Source organism: Daphnia pulicaria, chromosome 10 (assembly GCF_021234035.1).
Source record: "Daphnia pulicaria isolate SC F1-1A chromosome 10, SC_F0-13Bv2, whole genome shotgun sequence".
In the NCBI taxonomy this organism is placed as follows: Eukaryota; Metazoa; Arthropoda; class Branchiopoda; order Diplostraca; family Daphniidae; genus Daphnia; species Daphnia pulicaria.
This window is the reverse complement of record NC_060922.1, coordinates 2008812-2029737: the sequence shown is the minus strand read 5'-3', so window position 1 is coordinate 2029737 and position 20926 is coordinate 2008812. Positions and strand designations below refer to the sequence as shown.

The 20926-nt window shown below is 41.8% G+C and overlaps 1 protein-coding gene and 2 long non-coding RNA genes across 5 annotated transcripts; all 3 read left to right on the top strand.

Annotated features, from left to right (window-relative positions):
* Window positions 1-335: 335 nt before the first annotated feature.
* LOC124313988 (pollen-specific leucine-rich repeat extensin-like protein 1) lies at window positions 336-13356 on the top strand. Of its 2 annotated transcripts, none has more exons than XM_046778918.1 (5): window positions 336-1340; window positions 6581-6843; window positions 9691-9767; window positions 9895-9992; window positions 10140-13356. In XM_046778918.1, the coding sequence occupies exons 1-5, from the start codon at window positions 1304-1306 to the stop codon at window positions 12491-12493; spliced, it is 2829 nt and encodes a 942-aa protein (XP_046634874.1). In that variant the 5' UTR covers window positions 336-1303; the 3' UTR covers window positions 12494-13356. The 2 variants fall into 2 exon arrangements, with proteins under 2 accessions (XP_046634874.1, XP_046634875.1); XM_046778919.1 differs by lacking the exon at window positions 336-1340 and adding an exon at window positions 4611-4743.
* A 1447-nt stretch (window positions 13357-14803) lies between these two features.
* Window positions 14804-17158, top strand: LOC124314315. 2 transcript variants are annotated; one of them, XR_006911115.1, is made up of 5 exons: window positions 14804-14854; window positions 14955-15041; window positions 15651-15801; window positions 15871-16295; window positions 16370-17158. It is a non-coding gene; the product is annotated as an uncharacterized LOC124314315 (long non-coding RNA). The 2 variants fall into 2 exon arrangements; XR_006911116.1 differs by having other exon boundaries at window positions 14812-14854; window positions 14985-15041.
* Window positions 17159-19319: 2161 nt separating this feature from the next.
* Window positions 19320-20012, top strand: LOC124314330. Its single transcript, XR_006911143.1, has 3 exons — window positions 19320-19501; window positions 19572-19681; window positions 19876-20012. It is a non-coding gene; the product is annotated as an uncharacterized LOC124314330 (long non-coding RNA).
* The last annotated feature ends 914 nt before the right edge of the window (window positions 20013-20926 follow it).

The window sequence follows — 20926 nt, the reverse complement described above, 5'->3', positions numbered from 1 at the left end:
TGATTTGGTTATATTTTGCCTTTTCTCGTATTATTATAATCCTGGGATATACGGCCCGGTTACTTTCGGGCAATCGTCCAGCAGTTTCATCTGTCGGATGATTCCAAGGTTCGCACGGTCATATTGACAGAAACCCCCTCCCCCCCTCTAACCATCAAACTATAGCCAATACAATAAAGCATAAGAAGGTCTTAAGAGATATGAAATAAGGAGGCCAGAAAAGAATCCTTGGAAAAAGAAAAATCCCATCAACTCAACTTTGCTCCGGACGAGGACTTTCTTGGTTTTTTAAATTTATTGATGCAATAATAATATAACCCGGCATCAGTGTGCTATGTGCGCCACCTAATAATCTATGCGCGCTGGAAAAACCTCAAAAAATTGAACGAAAATAAAATAACAATCATCTTATGAATGGCCGCTTGAGACATGTATAAGACGACATTTAGCCGAATTACATTGGAACGGGAGTTGCCTGGATACCCAGCGTCACATGCAGAGATTTTCGTTATTAAGAAACAGCCAAAAAAAAAGAAGAAAAATAAAAACTAGTTTGATCCCATTCGTCCAGCAGTCCAACATTTTCTCAGCCGCGGCCAAACTTTTTCCGAGCGTCCGCGTGTATAGTAACAGCATCGAAGTGATTTGTCGCCTGTATGCGCTTCACAATCAGCGGCTCCAACTTTTTCGTCCGCTCTCTTTACTATATCCACCAATCATCTGTGTATGTGCGCACATTTTTCACGAAAAATATCTTAAAAAACAACCGTGGTGGTGGTGGCGGCTACGGTTCAGCAGTCATTCACGCGCCTAAAAGTTAAAAAAGAAAAAGAAAAAAAAAAAGTTATTTTTGTGGAGTAAGAAGAAGAACATGTACACACACTACTGCCCTATAATACAATGGGGCAGTACCAGCACCGAGTGGGAGTGGTCTCAAGTCTTCTACTAGCTACTAGACTGCTGCTGCTGCTGCTCTATACGACGACGGGTATGGCAGATAGTATAAAAAGAGCGGCGAGGAACTGTGTCGTCCGCCACTCTCTCATCCGTCCCTCTCTATACATGTGCTGCAGCTCTCTCGATCCCTTTTTCGGAAGCGACATTCATCTCAACTACAACTACATCTAACTCATCTAGTGCCTGCTATACACTGTGCCGGGGGATTTGGCGCTGGATTAACCGGAGGCAAAATTTCATACCAGCCTGGAATCTTTGGCGCGTATACAGACAAAGTGACGGCAGCCAAATCAAGTTCATTTTGGCTTCCCAGCTGTTTCCCTACATCCAGCTAGCGGCCAATTCCATGGCACTCTTCCGTCAGCATCCGCAAGATTCCACCCGTAAGTTTTGCATAATGCATTTTCAATCTAGCGCCCATTTGAGGCCATTTGTGTGACAGTCAGTCAGTCGGGTACCGTCAGCGCAAAAGTTACCCCCCCCCCCCCCCCCCACCAAACTAGTTCAATTGGAGTTTGCCGCACCAGCAACCGCCATAGATACGCCTAAATAGTACTCGTAGTAGCTATATAGTGCAAAGTCAACTTATTCGCCTTTCTCGCTGGGTGGTTTCAGATGAGTTGATAGGGAAAGAAGAGAGACGTACAGACGCTCATTTATTTTTTATTTTTATTTGATTTCAAATTGCGCGCGCTCCGCTTCAGCTCCATTAAAAAAAGAAAAAAAAGAGTCCATAACGGAACGCGGCTTTAAACGGCGTAAAACACGTACACACACACACCATTCACAATGGGGCAAGCTCCTATATTATATGTACTAGGCTACTCTACGGCCATATCCCATACCCCCCGTCTAATAGTTGAGTCGTTAAAAATAATGTCTCGTTTGCTGATTGTCTCAAAAAATGAACGTCTCATCATCTTTTCTAAAAGAAAATTTCTTCGTTTGCAAACTTAAATTTTATTGGTTTCCATTTTTTTTCCCCGGTACATTAAACTTGTGTGACGATCCGCCGAAAAAAAAAAAATTAAAAAATATGTGTGTATAATAAGTTATGCTAGCCTGATGACTTGTTCTTCCATCAGCGGCTCACTCTTCCGCATTACATACGCCAAGCTTTCCCTCGACATTATTTGACCAATCAATATGATACCAATACATACAGTTATATAACCCCCTCCCCCGCAAAAAAAAAGAGAAGATGCTACAGTGTACATGGGTTGTATAAACAAAAGGATGGCTCATTGCGAAAAAAAAAAAGAAAAAGTTGTTTTTTTTTTGGGTGGGGGGGGGGGGGGGCTTTTAAGATAATATATTTTATGTTGCGTTGGAGCAGCAGCAGCTAGCAGGAAAAAGAAGCTAAATCCGACAGCGGCAGAAGAAGCGCAGCAAGAGCTAAAGTCACCCAAGCTCCATCGGTTTTTCGTGAGGCCGGGGCCACTGCTGTATATCTTCTTTTGAGAGATGTATAAGACGTGGCTATATAGCGTGCGATGCGTGTGCGGGGAAAAAAAAAGAAAAGATGTACAACGTAAGAAAAAAAGAGGGGAGAGAGCAGGAAATGTATAAGGAAGTGGAGGGAAAGAAGATGCGCGCGGAAGGAAAGAACGAAGAAAAAAGGAGAACATCCAACACCACCAGCCAGCCAGCCAGCCCCCCACCCTATTCCACTAGCGATCAATCTCGTCCGGGTGGCTGGACGCAGTTCACTACTGCTGCTTCTGTGTGTACAGTCTAAAGCCTACTATCTCGGTCGTTCTTCTTCTTCTTCCCCTTTTTCTCTCCATCGCTTTACCGTTCCGGCTGGATTGAATATATTTATAAGGCACAAGTTACTATATAGAGCGCAAGGGGCTCTAGAGAGTAGAGACAGCAGACTTGCTGGGCACACGAGACAATCGACAACCGGGTTGGGTGGGGGTGCGTATATATACAAATCACCGCTGTCAAGATAGAGAATCAAACGCTAGACACACACAATACAAACCAAAATATCTCGATTGCCATCTAGCTATAGCCCCACCACCCCATCCATAGTATAAGAGTTAAGTTGATGGCATAGGGCCTTTTTAGCTCTGGGGTTCGACATCATCAAATGAATGTACACACGACGGAAGAAGAAAAGGACGTGGACTTGATGATACAGTGCAGCAGAGAGAACATGGGCGACAAGAGGTTCTCGTTTGTTAACTGGCTCGTGCTCCTGCTGGCTGCCATCTCGTTATTATATCTCTCGGCATACTTATTTTTCCGCCTCTCTCTCTCTCTCTCTCACATTGCCTTGTATTTGTTATTTCCTTTTTTTCTTCTTAGCCTGCGTCTAATTTTACTACTTGTGTGTGTTAACTCTCGCATAGCGGATATGCTCTCCTCATCATGTCCGGATACTTGAAACCCGACAAAATCCTTCCTACACTTACACACAGCCTATATGTACAGTCCTCGAGTAAAAAAAAAAGTGTGTGTGTGTCTATTACAGCAGAGAAAACGAGACCCTACACATATCTATAGCAAAGGAGCGAGCAGGGGAGCAAACACGCACTCGTGTTCCGTCTGACTCTTAGCTCACGACTCCGTTCGTGTGTAAATTTTTAATCAAAAGGTTCTCGCACCCGCACTCCTCACCATATATACAACCCCCCTCTCCTTCTGACTTCCTTCAGCTACAGTCGTGTACACACTCGCTGAACGCGATATAGACAAGTTGCCATAGCGCGCGGTTACGTCTACGTGGTAGTAGCGTACTTGTATATGTATTTGCATTCGAGCTGCTGTGCTATAGCGATTTTAATTAAATCTATCTGACACGAAGAGAAAGCGAATATTAGCGGGTGGAATAGAAAAACGTCTGAATTCTTAATTTCGAAAACAAATCAGGGCCGCAGAAGGAGGTCCCGCGTGAAAGTCGCAGAGTGACGCGCCCGAAATTTTTGATTGATATTTTTTTTTTTTTTTAAATTTCATTCGCTAGTTTATACATCTGCTCCATTCATCATCAACATCATTTTCTGGTTGTGCGCCCGATGTGTACACGCTGTGTGTGTGTCTACAGTCCATCATGAGGTTTATCTTTGGCTGGTACTATATATAGAGTGCTGTATAGCGGCGGCGGCTCACACCTGTGTTCGGTACGAGAATAATGAGGTTAGACGTGTCGTCAAGACAACAACTGTGAAAAGAAAAAAAAGAATCGTCCGGGATGGGCGCTTTCCCTTCAGCGACAGATGGTCCCGCATCTTTTTCTTTCTTCCCTTATATAATGCTGCTGCTGCTGCTGCTGCCCACAAATCTTTCGAAGAATATCTTTTCCGCCCATTTTTCTTTTTATGCCGGGCTATTATCCTCTTTCGCGTGTTCAACGGCGAATGTCTGAATGTACCATTCAGCCAAAATAATGGGCTTTAACATTTCTTGAGTGTGTCGAAAGGTCTAAACCGCACCGAGAGTTCGTTGCAAAATCTAACTTTGCCAATATCAAATTTTATCCTATTATTCGGTTTTATTCGAATTATTTACTGTTATTTAGTTAGTTTTATTTTATCCAATTATTTTGATTGGATATTTGGTATTTTAATGGAAGTCGATCAAAAACTCGACTCATTTTGGCAATCTGGCAAGTGCAAAACCGGGCCATCCCAGATTGCAGACTACTATTTGGCGAACGACACATGAAACACGTCGTGCGTGAAACGGCTTTTTTTGTGAGTAAATAATAGAAATCATAGAAATAACCTATAAGGAAATAGTATGTGCACTTCACAACTGACATTCTACTATTTTTGGCAGGTATGTTTGTCTTAATTTTTTAAACCCGAGTGTGAATCATTTTGTAGTGTAAAATGCTAGTAGAGGCTGACACAGACGTAGCTTTCTATCTTGTCAGAGGCCAGGCTCAGGCCACCATGGCCGAATTAGAAGTAAATGATGAAGAGATCATTTAAGGCATCTCAGGGATTTCTTGTCCAACATGTAAAAAAGTCACTGGGTAGTTCTCGTTGGGGAAGCCATCCAAACACTAAGAACTACGTAAAGGTTTAGTACATAGAGGACTAGGAGTTTATTTATTTAGTTTTTAATTTAGTTTAAAATTAGTGGGTGAACTTTAACATTTCTTGCAAGCCTGTAAAAGAGTCTGAACCATATCGAGATTATATATACAACCCACACAGATTGTCAAGAGAAAAACTTTTGAGAGCTATAACCCCAGAATAATTATTTGTTGTTATTTTGGGAGGAAATTGGAATGAAAGGGCGCGGTGACACTCCCGACTGCGTGTCTCTGAATGATTTCACATGAGCTAATCGAATCTTGTTCGCAGGAATTTTCGAAAACATTTCCAGAAAAGGGGCTAATTGAATGTTTACGCAATGGCATAGGTTGCGTACGTACACAAACAAACAACAGTTATACAGCACATCTCCGAGCTTTATACGAAAAGAAAAACACGGAGCGTGAATTGTTTCAATTTCTTTCCCCGACCGAGCGAATATTCACATGAAAAAGAAAAAAAAGAAAAATAAACGCCCCGTGCAGTGACTGTGCGATGGCCCGACTAAATCATCTGCACCTCTGGAGAATAACGAATGTGGGACTGCGTCTCGTAATTATTATTAGGTCTCGAGAAACACATAGAGAGAGAGCGTAGTTTACTTCGTTACACGGAGGATAGGAGAATTCTGCGGGAACGGTCTCACACTTGTGGACCGGCTCTGCTGCTGTACAGCAGTTCGCGTCCAAGTGGGTCGAATAAACACACACACACACTATATACATCCCTGGCTGGAAAAAAGAAGAAAAAAAGTTTCTTGGGGTTGGACTAGTGTGTGTGTTGCTGGCCAAGTGATCATCCGAGCGTAACGGTCCTGCTGCTGTGAGTCTGGGCAGCAGCATTAGCCGAGCTCTGCTGCTGTGTGTTTTAGTACACGCATCACCATAAGTCGCTAGTTGTGCAACTGCTTCTGTGGGTCACTAGTACTCGGCAATTTAGACCACGTCGACCGAGAGACCCACACAGGGAGAGAGAGAGTCAAAGATTCATGTGTGAGTATGGAACCATCTGTTGGATGTTTTTCATTTTCATCCATCGACTTTTTTTTCTTCTCCGTACAACCCAATCTTTTTCTACGTTACACCTCCCCCCTCGAATCATAGGGAGAAGCAGACAGTAATAAGGAACATCTAATAACATCCTGCAAACTTGTGCCCCATTGCTCTTGGGGCTCTTATAGTGCCACACACGGCAGAATGATGGAAGAGGCCGTCCTTGTTTTTGTTTTTTTCGTTATCATCAAGATAGAAGTAATGATCATTACTCTCAGCCCCGGTTGTAACAGTACCGTAACGGATGGTCTACTCTATACCACCACTAGAGATTATATACTCTCTTCGTTCATTTTCCAGGGAAAAAAACTCGGGCGTCTGGGTCCTCTCTCTCTCTCTCAACCGACACCTCTAATTGATATTCCATCTTGTTTGGTTTTTTCTTTTCCTGGAAAAAATAAGATTCTTTCTCTCAAATTTTTGTGAATGAATTTTCTTGATTTATACATCAAAGCGATTCATCATGCTGGCGGTTCATTATACGTTTGAAATTTTTATTTTATTTATTTTTTTCCCGTCCAGTATCGTACGATGGAGGTTTCGGCTCACGGACATGGTCGAACATGATGATGATGTGGCTGCTGCTGATTTCCATGGCTGTAATCGGATCCAGCGAAGCGGCCGGAACGAGGACGACATTCGCCGGTAACCGATTGCCCGACATCGTGCCCGGTGTTCCCGGCGTTGACTATCCGGTAGCGTCGCGCGTTCCCGCCACGCTTCGGTTCCGATGCGACCAACAAGATTACCCGGGATTCTTCGCCGATCCAGAAACTGGTTGCCAGGTAATTAGTCCTTCAATCCTACCCCCACCCTCTCTCTCTCTCTTTTTCCGACCGACACTCTTATCCACGCACAGCACACGCAAAGCTATTGATTATTTATAGAAAACCTTTGATATATCCAACATGAAATGATTAAAAAAAGTCGCAGAACTTTTGGTTGCGCTCGTGTGTTATAGCTCTCAAACAAGTCCAGCGTGACGACGGGAGGTTGATGGCGTCAATTCCGTCAAATTTCATTAATTCTCGTCTACAATTCGATAATCAAACCAAAAAAGGAGAAACTTTTCTTCCGGTAAAAGCTGAATCTATCCAATTTCGTGTGTTTGTAGGTTAGGCTGCAACGTGTACTACGTATATACACACTTGACTTGAGTTTGACGAGGTTTTATATTTTTTCAAGTCGAATGCGTCACCAACAATCAACTTCTTACGCATCAAATACAAACAAAAAACGAATAAGTACCAACAGTTTCTCAAGAGTCTTTTTGTGAGGGCTGACGGACCTCTATTACCATTTCTTGTTTCGTTCAAACGTCGTCGAGGGACATTTTTTTCTTTCTTTTTTGACGTTGAACGAATAAGGGACACATCACCGACCAACGATGCATGGGCATATTATATAGCTGATGCCCAACCGAGCGTATGAAACTTTCCAGGGGTCTTTTGGGGTTGGACTATGGCTGCCGCCGCTGCACTTCGGACATCGGCAGGGGCCGTTCGCCGCGTGACTTTCCAATGCGAAAGACAAAAGTTTGAGCTAGCTAGCTAGGGAAAGAGACACATAGACTTGTCGTTTGTTGCTGTTGTCCTCTTTGATCTCTCTCCTCTGCGCCTCTCTTTTCTTTCAAGGGAAATCCATGTCAAACACGGGTGACTTTCTCCCGATGGTGTAGAACGAGAAAAGGGCAATATGTAGACGTTCTGCTCCCTGTAGATAATAATGTGTTCTTTACTGCGTAACAACATGGGGGGCAACAAATATGTTGAACACGAGTTTCCTTTCTCGATTCGAGTCGGTCTTATATTGGTCGTTATTGATGTACACAAGACGCAACGACAATCGATATCCGCCGCCAAAGCTTCGACCTTCTTATTTGGGTTCGCTTTGGCTGAACATTGCGTCCAATTATATACGCTGGACTCTTATCTATCTGTCCATAAAGCCATAGAAAAAGAAAAAGAAGAAGAAGAAAAAACGATGTGGAATTGAAGAAATCTTGGGAGATCATGTGCGCCAAAGTCAATTCCGACTGGACATGGGAAATACGTATATATCTATGATGACCAGGGCTCTGGCGATGGCTCTATAATCCAATTTCAATTCCATTTCGGTTGACTACGTTCGGCCGTGTATATAGAGATAAAAAGGAGGGAAACAAGCCAGCAAAGAAAATGATGAAGAAAATAAAAAAAAAAAAATCAAAATTCAATTTTTATTTTTCCCTTTTCGTATCGTCATCGGCTTTTGTGTCTCTCCATGTTGTATACAAGAGTAGAGTAGCCACTAGTATAATAATAATAAGTTGTGTATACATTTTGACATGTATACCATGTAAATCCCAGACAGGGGAAAAGAGCTCTTGAGCTTTTTCAATAGAGTAGACCTATTACTTTCGATCCAATTTTGGATTTCCCTTTTTTCCAACCCGTTTCAAAGAAGCTAGCTACTTTTTCAATGGCGACAGTCTATAGGTCTATGCTTGTATTATTACTATCATCTACACACACATATAAACATATAGTTGAGCCTTGTATTATTGTACCTATATCACTGGTGAAAAGGGGATGACTGTTGTGTTATTAGAATATAAGGGCATCACAAAAAGAAGATGGGATGAGTGCTGTCTGTGTATATCTTTTCAGTGATCTTTCTTCCGTCGGTTCCGTTTTTTTTTTACTCCCCCCTCTTTACACACATCCGGACATACACCCACATAGACTCAGAAGAGCTTTATAGGGCGCTGCTTTATCGATCGAGATGTGCGACCCTTTTGGCTTGTTATTTTATTCAACTTCCGCGGAAGACCAAATAATAATAATAAAAAAAAAGAGGGAACCGAATAACCGAATTTTATTTTTCATTTCAGAATCTCTACACATTTTATCGTAAATATTCAAACCCCCGGAATCATTCGATCAGCTGCTCCGTTGTACAGCAACGACCGATGCATAATGTATAATGTAATTTTATGCATGTTTCTGTCAAACAAATTTTTTTTTTCGGGCGAGTTATAATATCGCAAATCGGATCAGAGCGCGCAACAACGGCATTGAAGAAAATATTACCGGGAAACAAAATGTTTCTGCCGAAGCCTTGCAGTGCTGCCTTGCTGATGATAGAAACGCCCACAACGCACATATAATAACGAGGGGGCCGTGATGTTTCTATAACGTTCATTAAGGAAGGGAGAGATATAAGCTGTTTGTATTAGGACGTCTATAGTTTGTGTATAGCTACTGGCTCCTCTTCGTGCATTAGAAAGTCATTTGGCCGACGTCACGTAGGAAAGCTCTATGAATCTTCGTTAATAATGGCGCTCAGACACGTTCATCTCATCTAATGTGTAAGCGCAGAGTCTACGATGCGTGGATACAGGCCTATGCACACAACAATAAGCACAGCGGCGGGTATATACGTGCAATATTACCCATCTTTTCCTACGACTGAAAGGCATTGCGTCCGTTCACTTTTTGGGGTGAAATGGCGCAGCATTTCTCAAAAACAATATCCATAAAATAAATTCCACGAAAAAAGCAGCAGCTTAAATCTAATCACTTATTATTCAAAAAATGGGGCGTGACGTCGATGGAATGTTAAACAATGATGTCGTTTGCCCAAATTTGCAGGTTTTTCACGTTTGTCGTGACAACAAGAAAACGTCGTTCCTCTGTCCGAACGGGACGCTCTACCATCAGCGCTTCTTGTACGTATAATTGAATTGACTTAAATATTTGATTTCCACCAAATCTCATTCATTCCCCTCTCTTTTCTTTTTCTTTTCTTCTTTTCTTGTTTGTTGTTGACACAAATAACATTACCCCGGACAACAGCGTTTGCGACTGGTGGTTCAATGTCGACTGTTCCAAATCCGTTGGACTGTACCCGCTCAACAAAGATGTCATCCAACGGCACGAGCAACAACCTCAAGGTTCGTATTTAAGACATCGCCATCACAATAAATAATAAGCGGTTCTCCGCCCTCCTCCGTCGGAGCCTAATTTGTGGCCCCTTTTTTGTGTTGGTTACAAAAGAAAAAGCCCTAATTTCATGATTGCTGTGACACTAATTTATATAGATCGCCGACTGGAAGGATCAACCCGACCGCAAGTCGCCGCCGCCGCCGCCGAACGCAGTAGCAGTTCGCCGTATTTCCAGGAGCCGACGCCGACGCCATCTTTCGCTCGATTCGACAAGCGCGAAGTGTCGGAACCGACGTTCCAGGAATGGGCGTCGCGACATATTCCGCTGTCGAAACCATCTGACACGGCCAACTTCAAGACGACTCGAGCCGGAACGGATTGGGTTCCCGGTAATCGACCGAGAGCTCCTGACGTCACGGTCCCGTTCTACGAGTCGCCTTTCAAAACACTGGCGTCCACTTCGGGGACTGACGTTAGCCGAGACCCGTGGTCACCCACTGTGACGTCGCCGTCCAGCCGATATGAGTCCTCATCCGATTACGGCCGCGATAATTTGAAGAGTAAAGAAGAGTATCCCATATCAACGTCGTTGTTGCCGGATAAGTGGTTGCTGCTGGCCCAGGATCCTGACTTCCTTAACAATATCGCTTGGGGTGCACAACTGCACATTCTCAATAAAACGCGAGGCTCGGGTTACCTGCGAACCAAGCCGAATAATAACCGCAAGCCAATAAATCAGCAAGAGCTGGAGTCGCATCCGTTCCAGGGTTTCAGGTCAAACCCCTCCAGCAAAAGTCCGTCAAATGACCGTTCCAGTATTCGTATTGAACCCAATACCCACCAAGAACGTCAACCCGAGCGCCAACCCGAGCGCCAACCCGAGCGCCAACCTGAACGCCAACCTGAACGCCAACCTGAACGCCAACCTGAACGCCAACCTGAACGCCAATTCGGTCGTCAACCCGAACGTCAATTTGAACGTCAATTTGAACGACAACCCGAACGTCAATTTGAACGACAACCCGAACGACAACCCGAACGTCAACCGGAATATCAACCGGAATATCAACCGGAATATCAACCGGAATATCAACCCGAACGTCAACCCGAACGTCAACCCGAACGTCAACCCGAACGTCAACCCGAACGTCAACCCGAACGTCAACCCGAACGTCAACCCGAACGTCAACCAGAACGTCAACCAGAACGTCAACCAGAACGTCAATTTGAACGCCAACCTGAACGTCCTACACCTCCATTTGTTCCAAGCTCTTTACTTAGCGTATCGAAAGAACAACAGGAACAGGAGGAGAAGAACAGCCACTACTGGAAATCTTTCCCGAGTACTAGTAATCCAAATTCAATCATTCACATTTCCACCACTAGCCGACCCATCCAGCTTCCGGTGAGCACCGCTGTACACTACAGCAGTCCTCCTATCCGACCGGTTCAACAAAAGACGACGTATCCGGCTCGGCCGAAACCTACTCCAACGACGACCTACGCCACAACGAAACAGCAGCCCAAATTACCATCACCTTACCAGGCAACCAAGACGACCGTCTACGTGAAAAAGCCCTGGGTCACTACTCCCGCCGGTTATACTTATGGCAGCACCAAGCCGAAACAACTGAAGAAACAACAATATTACTACTCTACTTCATCGGCTGTGGGTGCGGCCTCTTCTCCGTCCTATCAGACGGCGTACCCAACGGCGTACCCAACGGCGTACCCAACAGCGTACCCAACGGCGTACCCAACTCCCGCATACCAAGTGGTCCTGACCGGCGGATCGGATTATCAGGTGACCAGTGTCCTGACTCGACCTGCGCCGCCAGCAGCGCGCTCACCTGCTCCAACAACAACCCATCCGTTACAGCAGAAATCTCCTGCGTTGCGGAATACGCCGCTATTAGTGCAGCCGCAGAAGTTAATTCCGCTCTCAATCTTGCTGCCGCTGGAGCCGCATCCTTCCACCAATCAGCATCTGCCGTACACCAATCAGAGATCCCAGCAGCAGCCGGTCACTCGGCCTCTGCAAACTGTTCGACCTCAGACACCGTGGCCGACTCAACCTTCCCCGATCATCATTCCACTTCACAACAGTAGAAGCGACACTTTCCGGCCGTCGGAATTGGTCAAAATGTCCGTTCCGATGCGGCCTTCCTTGTTACTTTCGTCGACCGGACCTTCCTCCAGTTCGCCTTTCGAGTTTGAACCGACCCAGCACCGCGAATGGGAGTCGTCGGTCACGCCCACAGCAGCTTCATCTTCCATAAATTACCAAACGTCCGCCAGCACTAATAACAATCACTTTGACACGTTCCCCCCAACACCCCAACAGGATGGACGTCACATTGCGACCGTTATCACCGGTAAACTGAAACCGGTTAATGTGTTTCCAACTGAAACGACCGATAGTGCCGACAGTAATAATAGCGACGACATCCGCTCGTTTGTCGTCCGGCCAAGGAACCCCATCACGCTGGCCTCTTCCTCGGCTCAATGATGATCGTTAATGGCTCTGATCGCTGCGCGTTGGGGCGAAAAACTGTTTGTGTATACATCACATTAAGCCATATTAATCGACACATAATCAGCAGATCCCTATGTTATTTGGCAGGGTATATAATTTCATGAATCAATCACCCATTCATCACAGTGTCGTTTTTTTTTCATTGTTTCTCCCCACGATTTTTTTCTAAATAATTCTCTTCGCTTTTTGAAATGGTGAATAATGGATTTCTTTTTGTTACATTCCTGCAGATCTTTCAAATGAATAATAGGCCCCCCAAAAGTATAATCGGACGAAAATCTGCACTTTAGACAAACACGGTGAAAAAGTCATTCATCCCAATCCTATAAATACGTTTTGTATACTAACTGATGTTGTACTGTTTTGTCCGGTGTTCGTCAACTGTACCATATTAACCTTTTTTTTTTTAACGGCGTTTTCGAATCTCCCGCGGTCTCTTCTCTTCCAATTTATTGACAGTCGACCACTCTACAGTCTACACGCATCGCACAACAAGCATAAGATTTTGTTTCCTTTTGTTATTCCCTTTCTCTTCCTTCTTTCACTTTTTTTTAAAAACCAAATCGCTGGTTTTTTTGTTCTTTTTGGGTTTTTTTTTTATTTTTGAAAGTTACGCACTTTGCATCACGTTATTACTAGAGAGAGTTGTAGAACGACTTGCTCCGTTGCTCGCACATATAAATATACGCACATAGTGACATGCAGAACAATTCCATAGCCTATCCCAGACAGTATTAACACACCCAAAAGTCTGTTCTATATCCCATAATATATTCCCATCATAAACAAGCGAGCCCCCGCTGAAAATGAATAAATACACACAACATTTTTCCGAGTCACTTTCTTTCTGAATCCTTTGTCTGGCGAACTCGAAATAGAATTAAGATCTATTTCCTAGTTCAGTGTTTTTTTCCTGACTGGCTTGTTCAATTTGCACTGATTATGTCGCAGTGTGGCTAAATGACTGAAACTGGACCTGCTCCTACTTTCTCGATCGGGGAAATGAAAGAAAGTGCATTCATTTATCCGAAACCACAGGTAACAAGCCCGTCAGCTATGGCAAGCCGTTCGTGCCACATTTTACGGAAAATGTAACTTAGGTAATAGGCTAAATAGCGGTAATAGTAACGCAAGTTGTTTTGCCAATTCCAATCGCAAAAACCTTGATTTAATTCACGAACAACTCAGTGATGCGCACATTAAAACGAGTTGAAAATGAACCAGCAGTAAGCTCGACGACTTCACCATCTAGGGTGGAGTATTCGAAGAAATGTTTTAAACTGTTTAATAATAACTTTTTAATTTTTTAACGTTATTATTGCAGGTTATGACGTGCCGTTAAACCGTTAACGGTTTACTAACTACTGACAATGCCCCTCCCTAGATGGCGAAATGGTCGAGTCGGTGCCCCATCTCGCGGCTTTCATGAAAACTTGTTGTCTGATTAATTGGCGGCTTCTTTCTAGTTTCTAAAATTTCTAAAATGCTGGCATCCCGTTCCGGTTTGCGAGGTTCCCGTAGGAAATATCAATTAAAACTTTAAAAAAGCAAAAGTATAGTAAACATAAAATTCAAAATAAATTACATGAATCTGATTCGGTATGGTGAATCAGGAGGGCGGGGGTGGCGGGCAATATGAAATAACAAATAATTAGTTATAGTTACAGATAAATCTATAAACAGTTAGAACAAACCAAACCCCCCTCACACCAACCCCCACCCCCTCTTACGCTTCGTTTTTTGTTTAAGTTATTCTGATTTTTTACTTGAAATAGTATACTAATTAAAATTAAATTAATACATATAGAAATATATAGACATACAAAAGTTATCTGTCATTCATGAGGGACCGTGCGAATTAGGTGTGGTGGAGGCTTCGCCCCCCCCCACCCCACGGCGCACTTTCTTTTTAGCTTAAGTTACAGCAAAATTTATATTAGCATTAGCAATATGAAATAAGAAATAATTAGTTATAGTTACAGATAAATCTATAAACCAGTTAGAACAAGCCGCTAGGCCGCTAGAGCCTAGATGATGCCAGTTTACTTTAACTTATGGTCGCTAGAGCCTAGATATCAGTTTCTACGCGCGCAGTTCAAACCGTTTTACATTTCTAACGCGCTCAGAACGCCATCTATTGGTGAAATTTCGAACTCAGAACGCCATCTATTGGTGAAATTTCGAACTCAGAACGCCATCTATTGGTGAAATTTCGAACTAACCCTCCGTGTGTCTCCCGTATACCAAAAAACCTGTACAGAATCCCTACGGGAAATTTCTATGGCGGCATTGGCGGCCTGGCGGGCAATCATCCACGCTGTGGAGGGCTGTCGGGTAAGAATGGCTTACGTCGTAAAATCTAGTGTCTATCACAACTTTAATTAAGGTTAATTATGAAGCTGCCAATAGTATTAGTTTCTTTGATTTTATTAAGGTTCCAGACCTACAATTGTTGTTTTATTAGTTGGGAAACATGAGGTACCAGTGGAACTCAAAAGTGTGAAGCCAGAAGTGGAAACAGGTATTGCTTTAATCTTCTCATGTCTTTTTACACACCAAGTTTCTGGAATATATGTTTGATTAACTGTGTAGGTGTTGAAGTAGAGAAGACAGGGGAAATTCTTCTAGTGGAAAAAGTGTTGTGAACTATTTTGAGAAAGCACCATTTTCTACATAACGAGAAATAAAGAAAGCGTGTGTTGAAATTTCGTGGGGTTGTTAAATGTGAGTGCATCATCACAGACAGACAAATTCAAACTTATCTTCTGCAGGATTTTTTCTAAAATTAAAAAACCAACTGTATTTAGCATTATTAGCTCTTTACTAGGATCTCACCGTGTGTAAAGCCAGTAAAGACCTTTTATACATACTAAGTGAAACTGAAGAACATAAAGAAAAGAAAGTACAAAGTACAAATCAAGTAAAGATATGAAGTAGGATTAAATGTTAGATTAGTCTTACATCTCACCGATGCCCACAGTTCCAACATGTTTTACCATAGAAATGAATAATTAATTAATAGTCGTAATTAGTAGTGACAAAACATAGTAATCCGTTTAGTTTCTGCTTTTTTTTTTATAATTTTGTTGAAGATGTATATATTAATGGCATTCTTTATTTGTTTTATCAGGATTTGGAATTTTTGGGTTACGACCGACATCGGCGCAAATACTGATTAATTGTAAAAACGAATCTTTATCCAAGAAACTGGCAGCCTGGAGGAAACTGACTGTGGCTGTTGAATTGACAGGTGGCTCCCACAATATAGCTGACAGAAGAATGTGAAGTTCCATTCAATTAGACTACATAGTTTTAGTCATAAAAGACGCTAATGGTTCGTTATAATCCAGGCAAGATCAAATCCTATCTCTAATTTTGCTAGAGATGACTTTCAAATGGTCTTCAACGTTGAGAAAGAAGAAGAATCTGAACAAAGTAGAGCCAGAGGAACGTCTAATACTAGTTCGCCAGCAGCCATCGGAACTTATACGCTCTCCAAGACGGCATTATTATGGCATGCCCTTGTTGGCTTGGTTCTGGTGGAGTCATCACGGAGGAAAGCAGTGGTACACCCACTAAATCAAAATCTCCTTACCAACCGACGTCATTCTCAAGTGGATATGCAAGGCCGGCAGCTGACGTATGTAAACCAGTACACGAGCAATCCCCTTGCGGTGCGGACGTCAGACGAGAGACACTGTTAATGTAACTTGTCGCTCAAGTTCTCCGTCATCAAACCTTCATCACTTACATTACACGTGACCTGGTGGCCCAGGTAATAGGAAAAATTTTAATTTCTTTAATTTCACTTGAAACCATAGCTAATGAGCATTTTATTCTTTTCGACAGATTTAGAAACACCAAGGGGTATGAAATTCATTTCAACGGTCAATTGAGTTGGACCGTATCACGAAGTGAAGCATCTAACCCGATTTCATTCAAGATTTCCATCACGGCCCCAAGAATAACTCGCCTGCTTGGATCTACCCATTGGAGAGGACTCAACTGTAGCTCACTTAACTGTTGCTGTTGAGATGTTCCTTGGTGATGGTTACGTAATACGGATGATGCATCCAGTAGGCTATTTTCGTTAATTGTCTTTGTGTCCATGCAGTTAACCATTTTTATTTGAAGAAGAAACAAACAGAAAAATGGGGAGTGTTTATTTCCAACAAATAATCAACATTTCTTTGCGATTGGGAAAGTAACAAGAGGAAGTTGGGGAGAGGAAGAACTGACTTCCATTTTTCTAAAGATTTTGATGTTTATTCTTAATGAAAACCGATGCGGTGGGTAACTAAGGATAGAAGCTTTATTAACGGAAACTTGGGCATTGATCTTGGATGTTGAAACCGGTGAGGGAAGTCGTCCCCTAAACGCAAGATAGTAGGAACGCCTAAATTGTTATAACCCATTGTCATAGGAATGAAGATGGCTTGGAACTTGAGGTTTCTGCTAAGGGTTAACACAAGGGATCGATAAATCTGCTGCTAGTACGATGACCTTATCTTTCTTCACTTATGGGCCAATCACTCACCGACACCGAAGACCGTGAAGAAACTAAAGCTCGGGCCAATAACTATTGTGCGTACTACCTAACTAGAAATATAGCTCGCTTAAATTCGGGAAAAATTTATTTGAAAAAGTTAACCCGTCAACTAAAGAACACTGATTCTGCAACAACAACGGGTATTGTTCGTCAAACACTGCCTGAACGAGGTTATTTCGCCTGGAAGTAATTTGTAGGTGTTGGTGTTTATGTAGCTTCGACAATTGGAATTCTTATTATCCTGGAGTGTGGTGGTGTTCTGTCAGATATTGTTCTCCTTGTTGTGTGATAAGTGGATTGTATGACTACGCTGTAGACAAGTGTAGTTTTGGGCACCTTATTTGTTTCCCTTTCCCTAACTAACTAGGATTTAACGCCAGCCCGGTGGTCACTCATCCGCGGTGAAACTAGTGAGATGAGAATGAGATCGAACGGGGACTTGGAAGGTTCACAAATCATGTCTCTTTTCTTTCCTTTTCAGTTTGTGTTCCAATCAAGGCAAAGTCTCTATTGATTGACTGAACTTTGTAAAGAAAATTGAATGTATCATATTGAATAAAATAACTTTAATGAAGGCAAGAAGAATGATTAAAATATGTGAAATAAATGTACATAATATAATAGCATAAAAATAAATGTAATTTAATTGTAAATAGTTATATATTCTTCATGAAATCTTTATATTACAGTGTTGTCTATATATCATATTTATTAGTTTAATTTCATCATCTATTACTTTCTTCTGATTATTTGTTTTCATGTACTTCACAACCTCATTAAACACAAGTGTGACAAGGCCTATAATTTATTTGATTGCAGGTGGCCTGTTGCTTAATCAAACAAGTCAACAAGATAACAACAGAGTGTTATTATTTGTTTGATCCATGTAAGGTTTCTTGATCTAGCAGTTTTTGATTGAAGTACTCCTAATGTAAGATCAGGTTACCTCAATTGTAAATGCATGGATGAGATTTGAGTGACAGAGAGAAGAGATTTGCCATGACAGACAATATAACAAACAAAACATTGAACTGTGACACCAATGACACCAGCAGAAACAACAACTTTAAGCACACCTCTCTTCCATAGGCAGCATCTCCATTAACAGCCTAAACAGTGAACATCAATGGCCATTGAAACCTACAGAGAAAAAGAAAGATTCATCACAAGTAAGGCAAAGTGCAGAATAACAGGAATAAAGTTAAAAGAAGTGATATTTCGTCAACAATCTAGAATCACAAACAGATGCCATAGACAGGGTACAGAAACAAATGTCAACTGTCAATGCCTTCTCCTCATTATACTACCTTAGGGATTTCGTATGTTGTGATATGTGTGATGCTGCAGTGGTGCAGTGGAGGCATTTTGGTGAAAACGAGATGACCTATAAATTTGGAGAGGAGTATATGCCGTGAGTATCGAAGTCATTTGCCTTTGTTTATTTCTTCATTCAATTGAGTGTCAACGAGCTAGAGCGGATATTGTTTTAATGTCAATGTTTCTTTTTCTGACGCTAGACGTCATACTTTGATCATTTTACACTCAGTTTAATTACGTTTACTTTGCACATCTCTAAAGAAATTTCTCACTGCTACTACAGGGAACTTTTGGGTGATAACTGTCAGTTTCTGTTTCAGCAACAAAGCTCACTTGTTAGTTTTTAATAATAATGTGCTTTATTTCTACTTCCGGTTTTCTCATTTCAATCAGTAGTTTAGTAAACATTCATTCGACGCACAAAAGAACCACATATTCGTGATCCTCGTCAAATTTGTGGTAAAGTTCATGTTTTTTTTTGTACGTACGCGTACTTCCGGTTTCAAGAATGATCCTGAACTGTAGTTCAGGAAAATTCTCGATTTTGACAAAATTCTGGATTTCATTGAAATTAAACCTAATCGACCCCAAATTTCATGGAGATCACGAATATTTGGTTTATTTTGTCGGCAGCTCAATAGTTAAGGCGCTATCGCCTACTTCCGGTATACTTTCGGAAAATTTGCATGAAACTAGCAAGTGAGCTTTGTTTTCTGTACAGTTCTAAGGATTGAATGCTAGGTTTTAGCAAACAAATATGGACTTTTCAAGTTTTGTGAGTATCTTATTTTATCTTAAGATCACCTGCAAATACTGAGTTTTGAGACGTGTCAAATAGATGGCGTGTTGATTGTGTCAGTTATGGTTATGGAATGGCGGTTTGCTGTCAAAAGTTTCTTCGAAAATTACCAATGAATTCATAGGTAAATTCAAGTGATTTCGTCTCTTACTTGTCGGTGATGTGTTCTTTTCCGTGTATATGTTGGATAACCTTAATGTTTCTCATCAACTTATAGGAGGAAACGTGAAAGGGTCGTAGCCGTCGTGCAACCTACCGTCAACTATTTTGTTCAAAATCATTGGATTCTACTGAATGTGCCATCGAAATGATACAGGTAATAACCAACCCTAGCTTTATGCATTTCATGTATTGCTGAAACATATATTCTTCTTGTCTTTTATTAGGAGTCATAATTGTTTGTATTGGACTTGCTAGATCACCAACCCCAGCATAGACCAACCTCTCATTTCATCTTCTCGAGAGAAGATTGGATAACTGATTGGTGGTTTCATGTGTAAGTTCACTTATCATGTTACTGAACTATTTCCATTGCATTCTAATATGTATTTAAAGTATTGATCTCCACTTACGTCTATCTAATGTTTAAGAGACGCTTTTGAGTGTATACTGATAATTTATTATTCTTTTAGATCACATTGATGACACAAATTATAAACAAGCTGGTTTATTTTCTTTTTTTATTTGCAGGTTCTTAACTCCAGGTTTCTATATTTGGATGGCAGACTTAATGAGAAGTCATGTCCTTTATTCAAGAAAGTCAACAAGGTCCCTTGTTTACTAACCTGTTGGCTGCTACTCTTGGATCTCCCTTTTTACTTTCTTAAGTGGGCATCTTTATTTGAGGTATTGCTTTCTGTCGCTACAATCTTGTTTGAATATTATTGTCATCCAAATAAATTTTCATTCTGCTTAAAGGGTAATCCTTCGCTACTTGTCATGGACTTCATCCACTGGTGAAAACCGACGAGAGAATGCTGTAATCCAAGGACCAAGACTGATAAATTGTGTAGTTAGATTCAATTACAAGTGCATTTCTGGGCTCCCTTCTTTTCTGTGGCCCCGTTTCCCTATCTAACCACTAACCAACGCCCGCCGGTGGTCACTCACCCGCTGTGAAACCAGGAGGAGGGGAGGGCTCTGGTCGAACGGGGACTTGGAAGGCGCATGATCTGAGGGTCATGAGTCTAACCCGGAAGCCTAGTATGACTAATCGCTCCCCAGAAAAAGTTGCCTCGCACTCTTCTCTCCTCTTCCATTTCCAGGTAATCTCCCTGGATCTACGCCGACACTGCATGTGCGAGTTTTAGCAAGCAATCCGTCTCCCAATTTGACAAAAAGTGATAGTTTGTTTTCACGGAAATTGCATCAGACTGTTGAAAATTTCTAGTTCAACAATCTCATGTAGAAATCAGAATCTAGTCTACTAGTGCAAATTGCGATTCTTTAAGCTTGATTAATTTAGGTGATGTGTTAAAAGCTATTGTGGGTAGCTTAAAAGTTGAACTAATTCGCTTTTTCAGAATATTTTGAAGAGAGATCACAAGAAAATCTAAAAACAACAAAGTGATCTAAAACCAAAATATCAGAAAAAGTGGATTACTTCAGTTTTTTAGCTATCCACAATAGCTTTTAACACATCACCTACATTAATCAAGCTTAAAGAATCGGAATTTGCACCAGTAGACTAGATGCTAATTTCTACATGAGATTTTTAAACTAGAAATTTTTAACCGTCTGA

Excerpts from the sequence above, each read along its gene's own strand:
- LOC124313988 (XM_046778918.1), top strand. The coding sequence starts at position 1,304 with ATGGCACTCTTCCGTCAGCATCCGCAAGATTCCACCC. Across the intron at positions 1,341-6,580 it reads GCATCCGCAAGATTCCACCC|TATCGTACGATGGAGGTTTC; the intron begins GTAAGTTTTGCA and ends TTTCCCGTCCAG. Across the intron at positions 9,993-10,139 it reads GCACGAGCAACAACCTCAAG|ATCGCCGACTGGAAGGATCA; the intron begins GTTCGTATTTAA and ends TAATTTATATAG.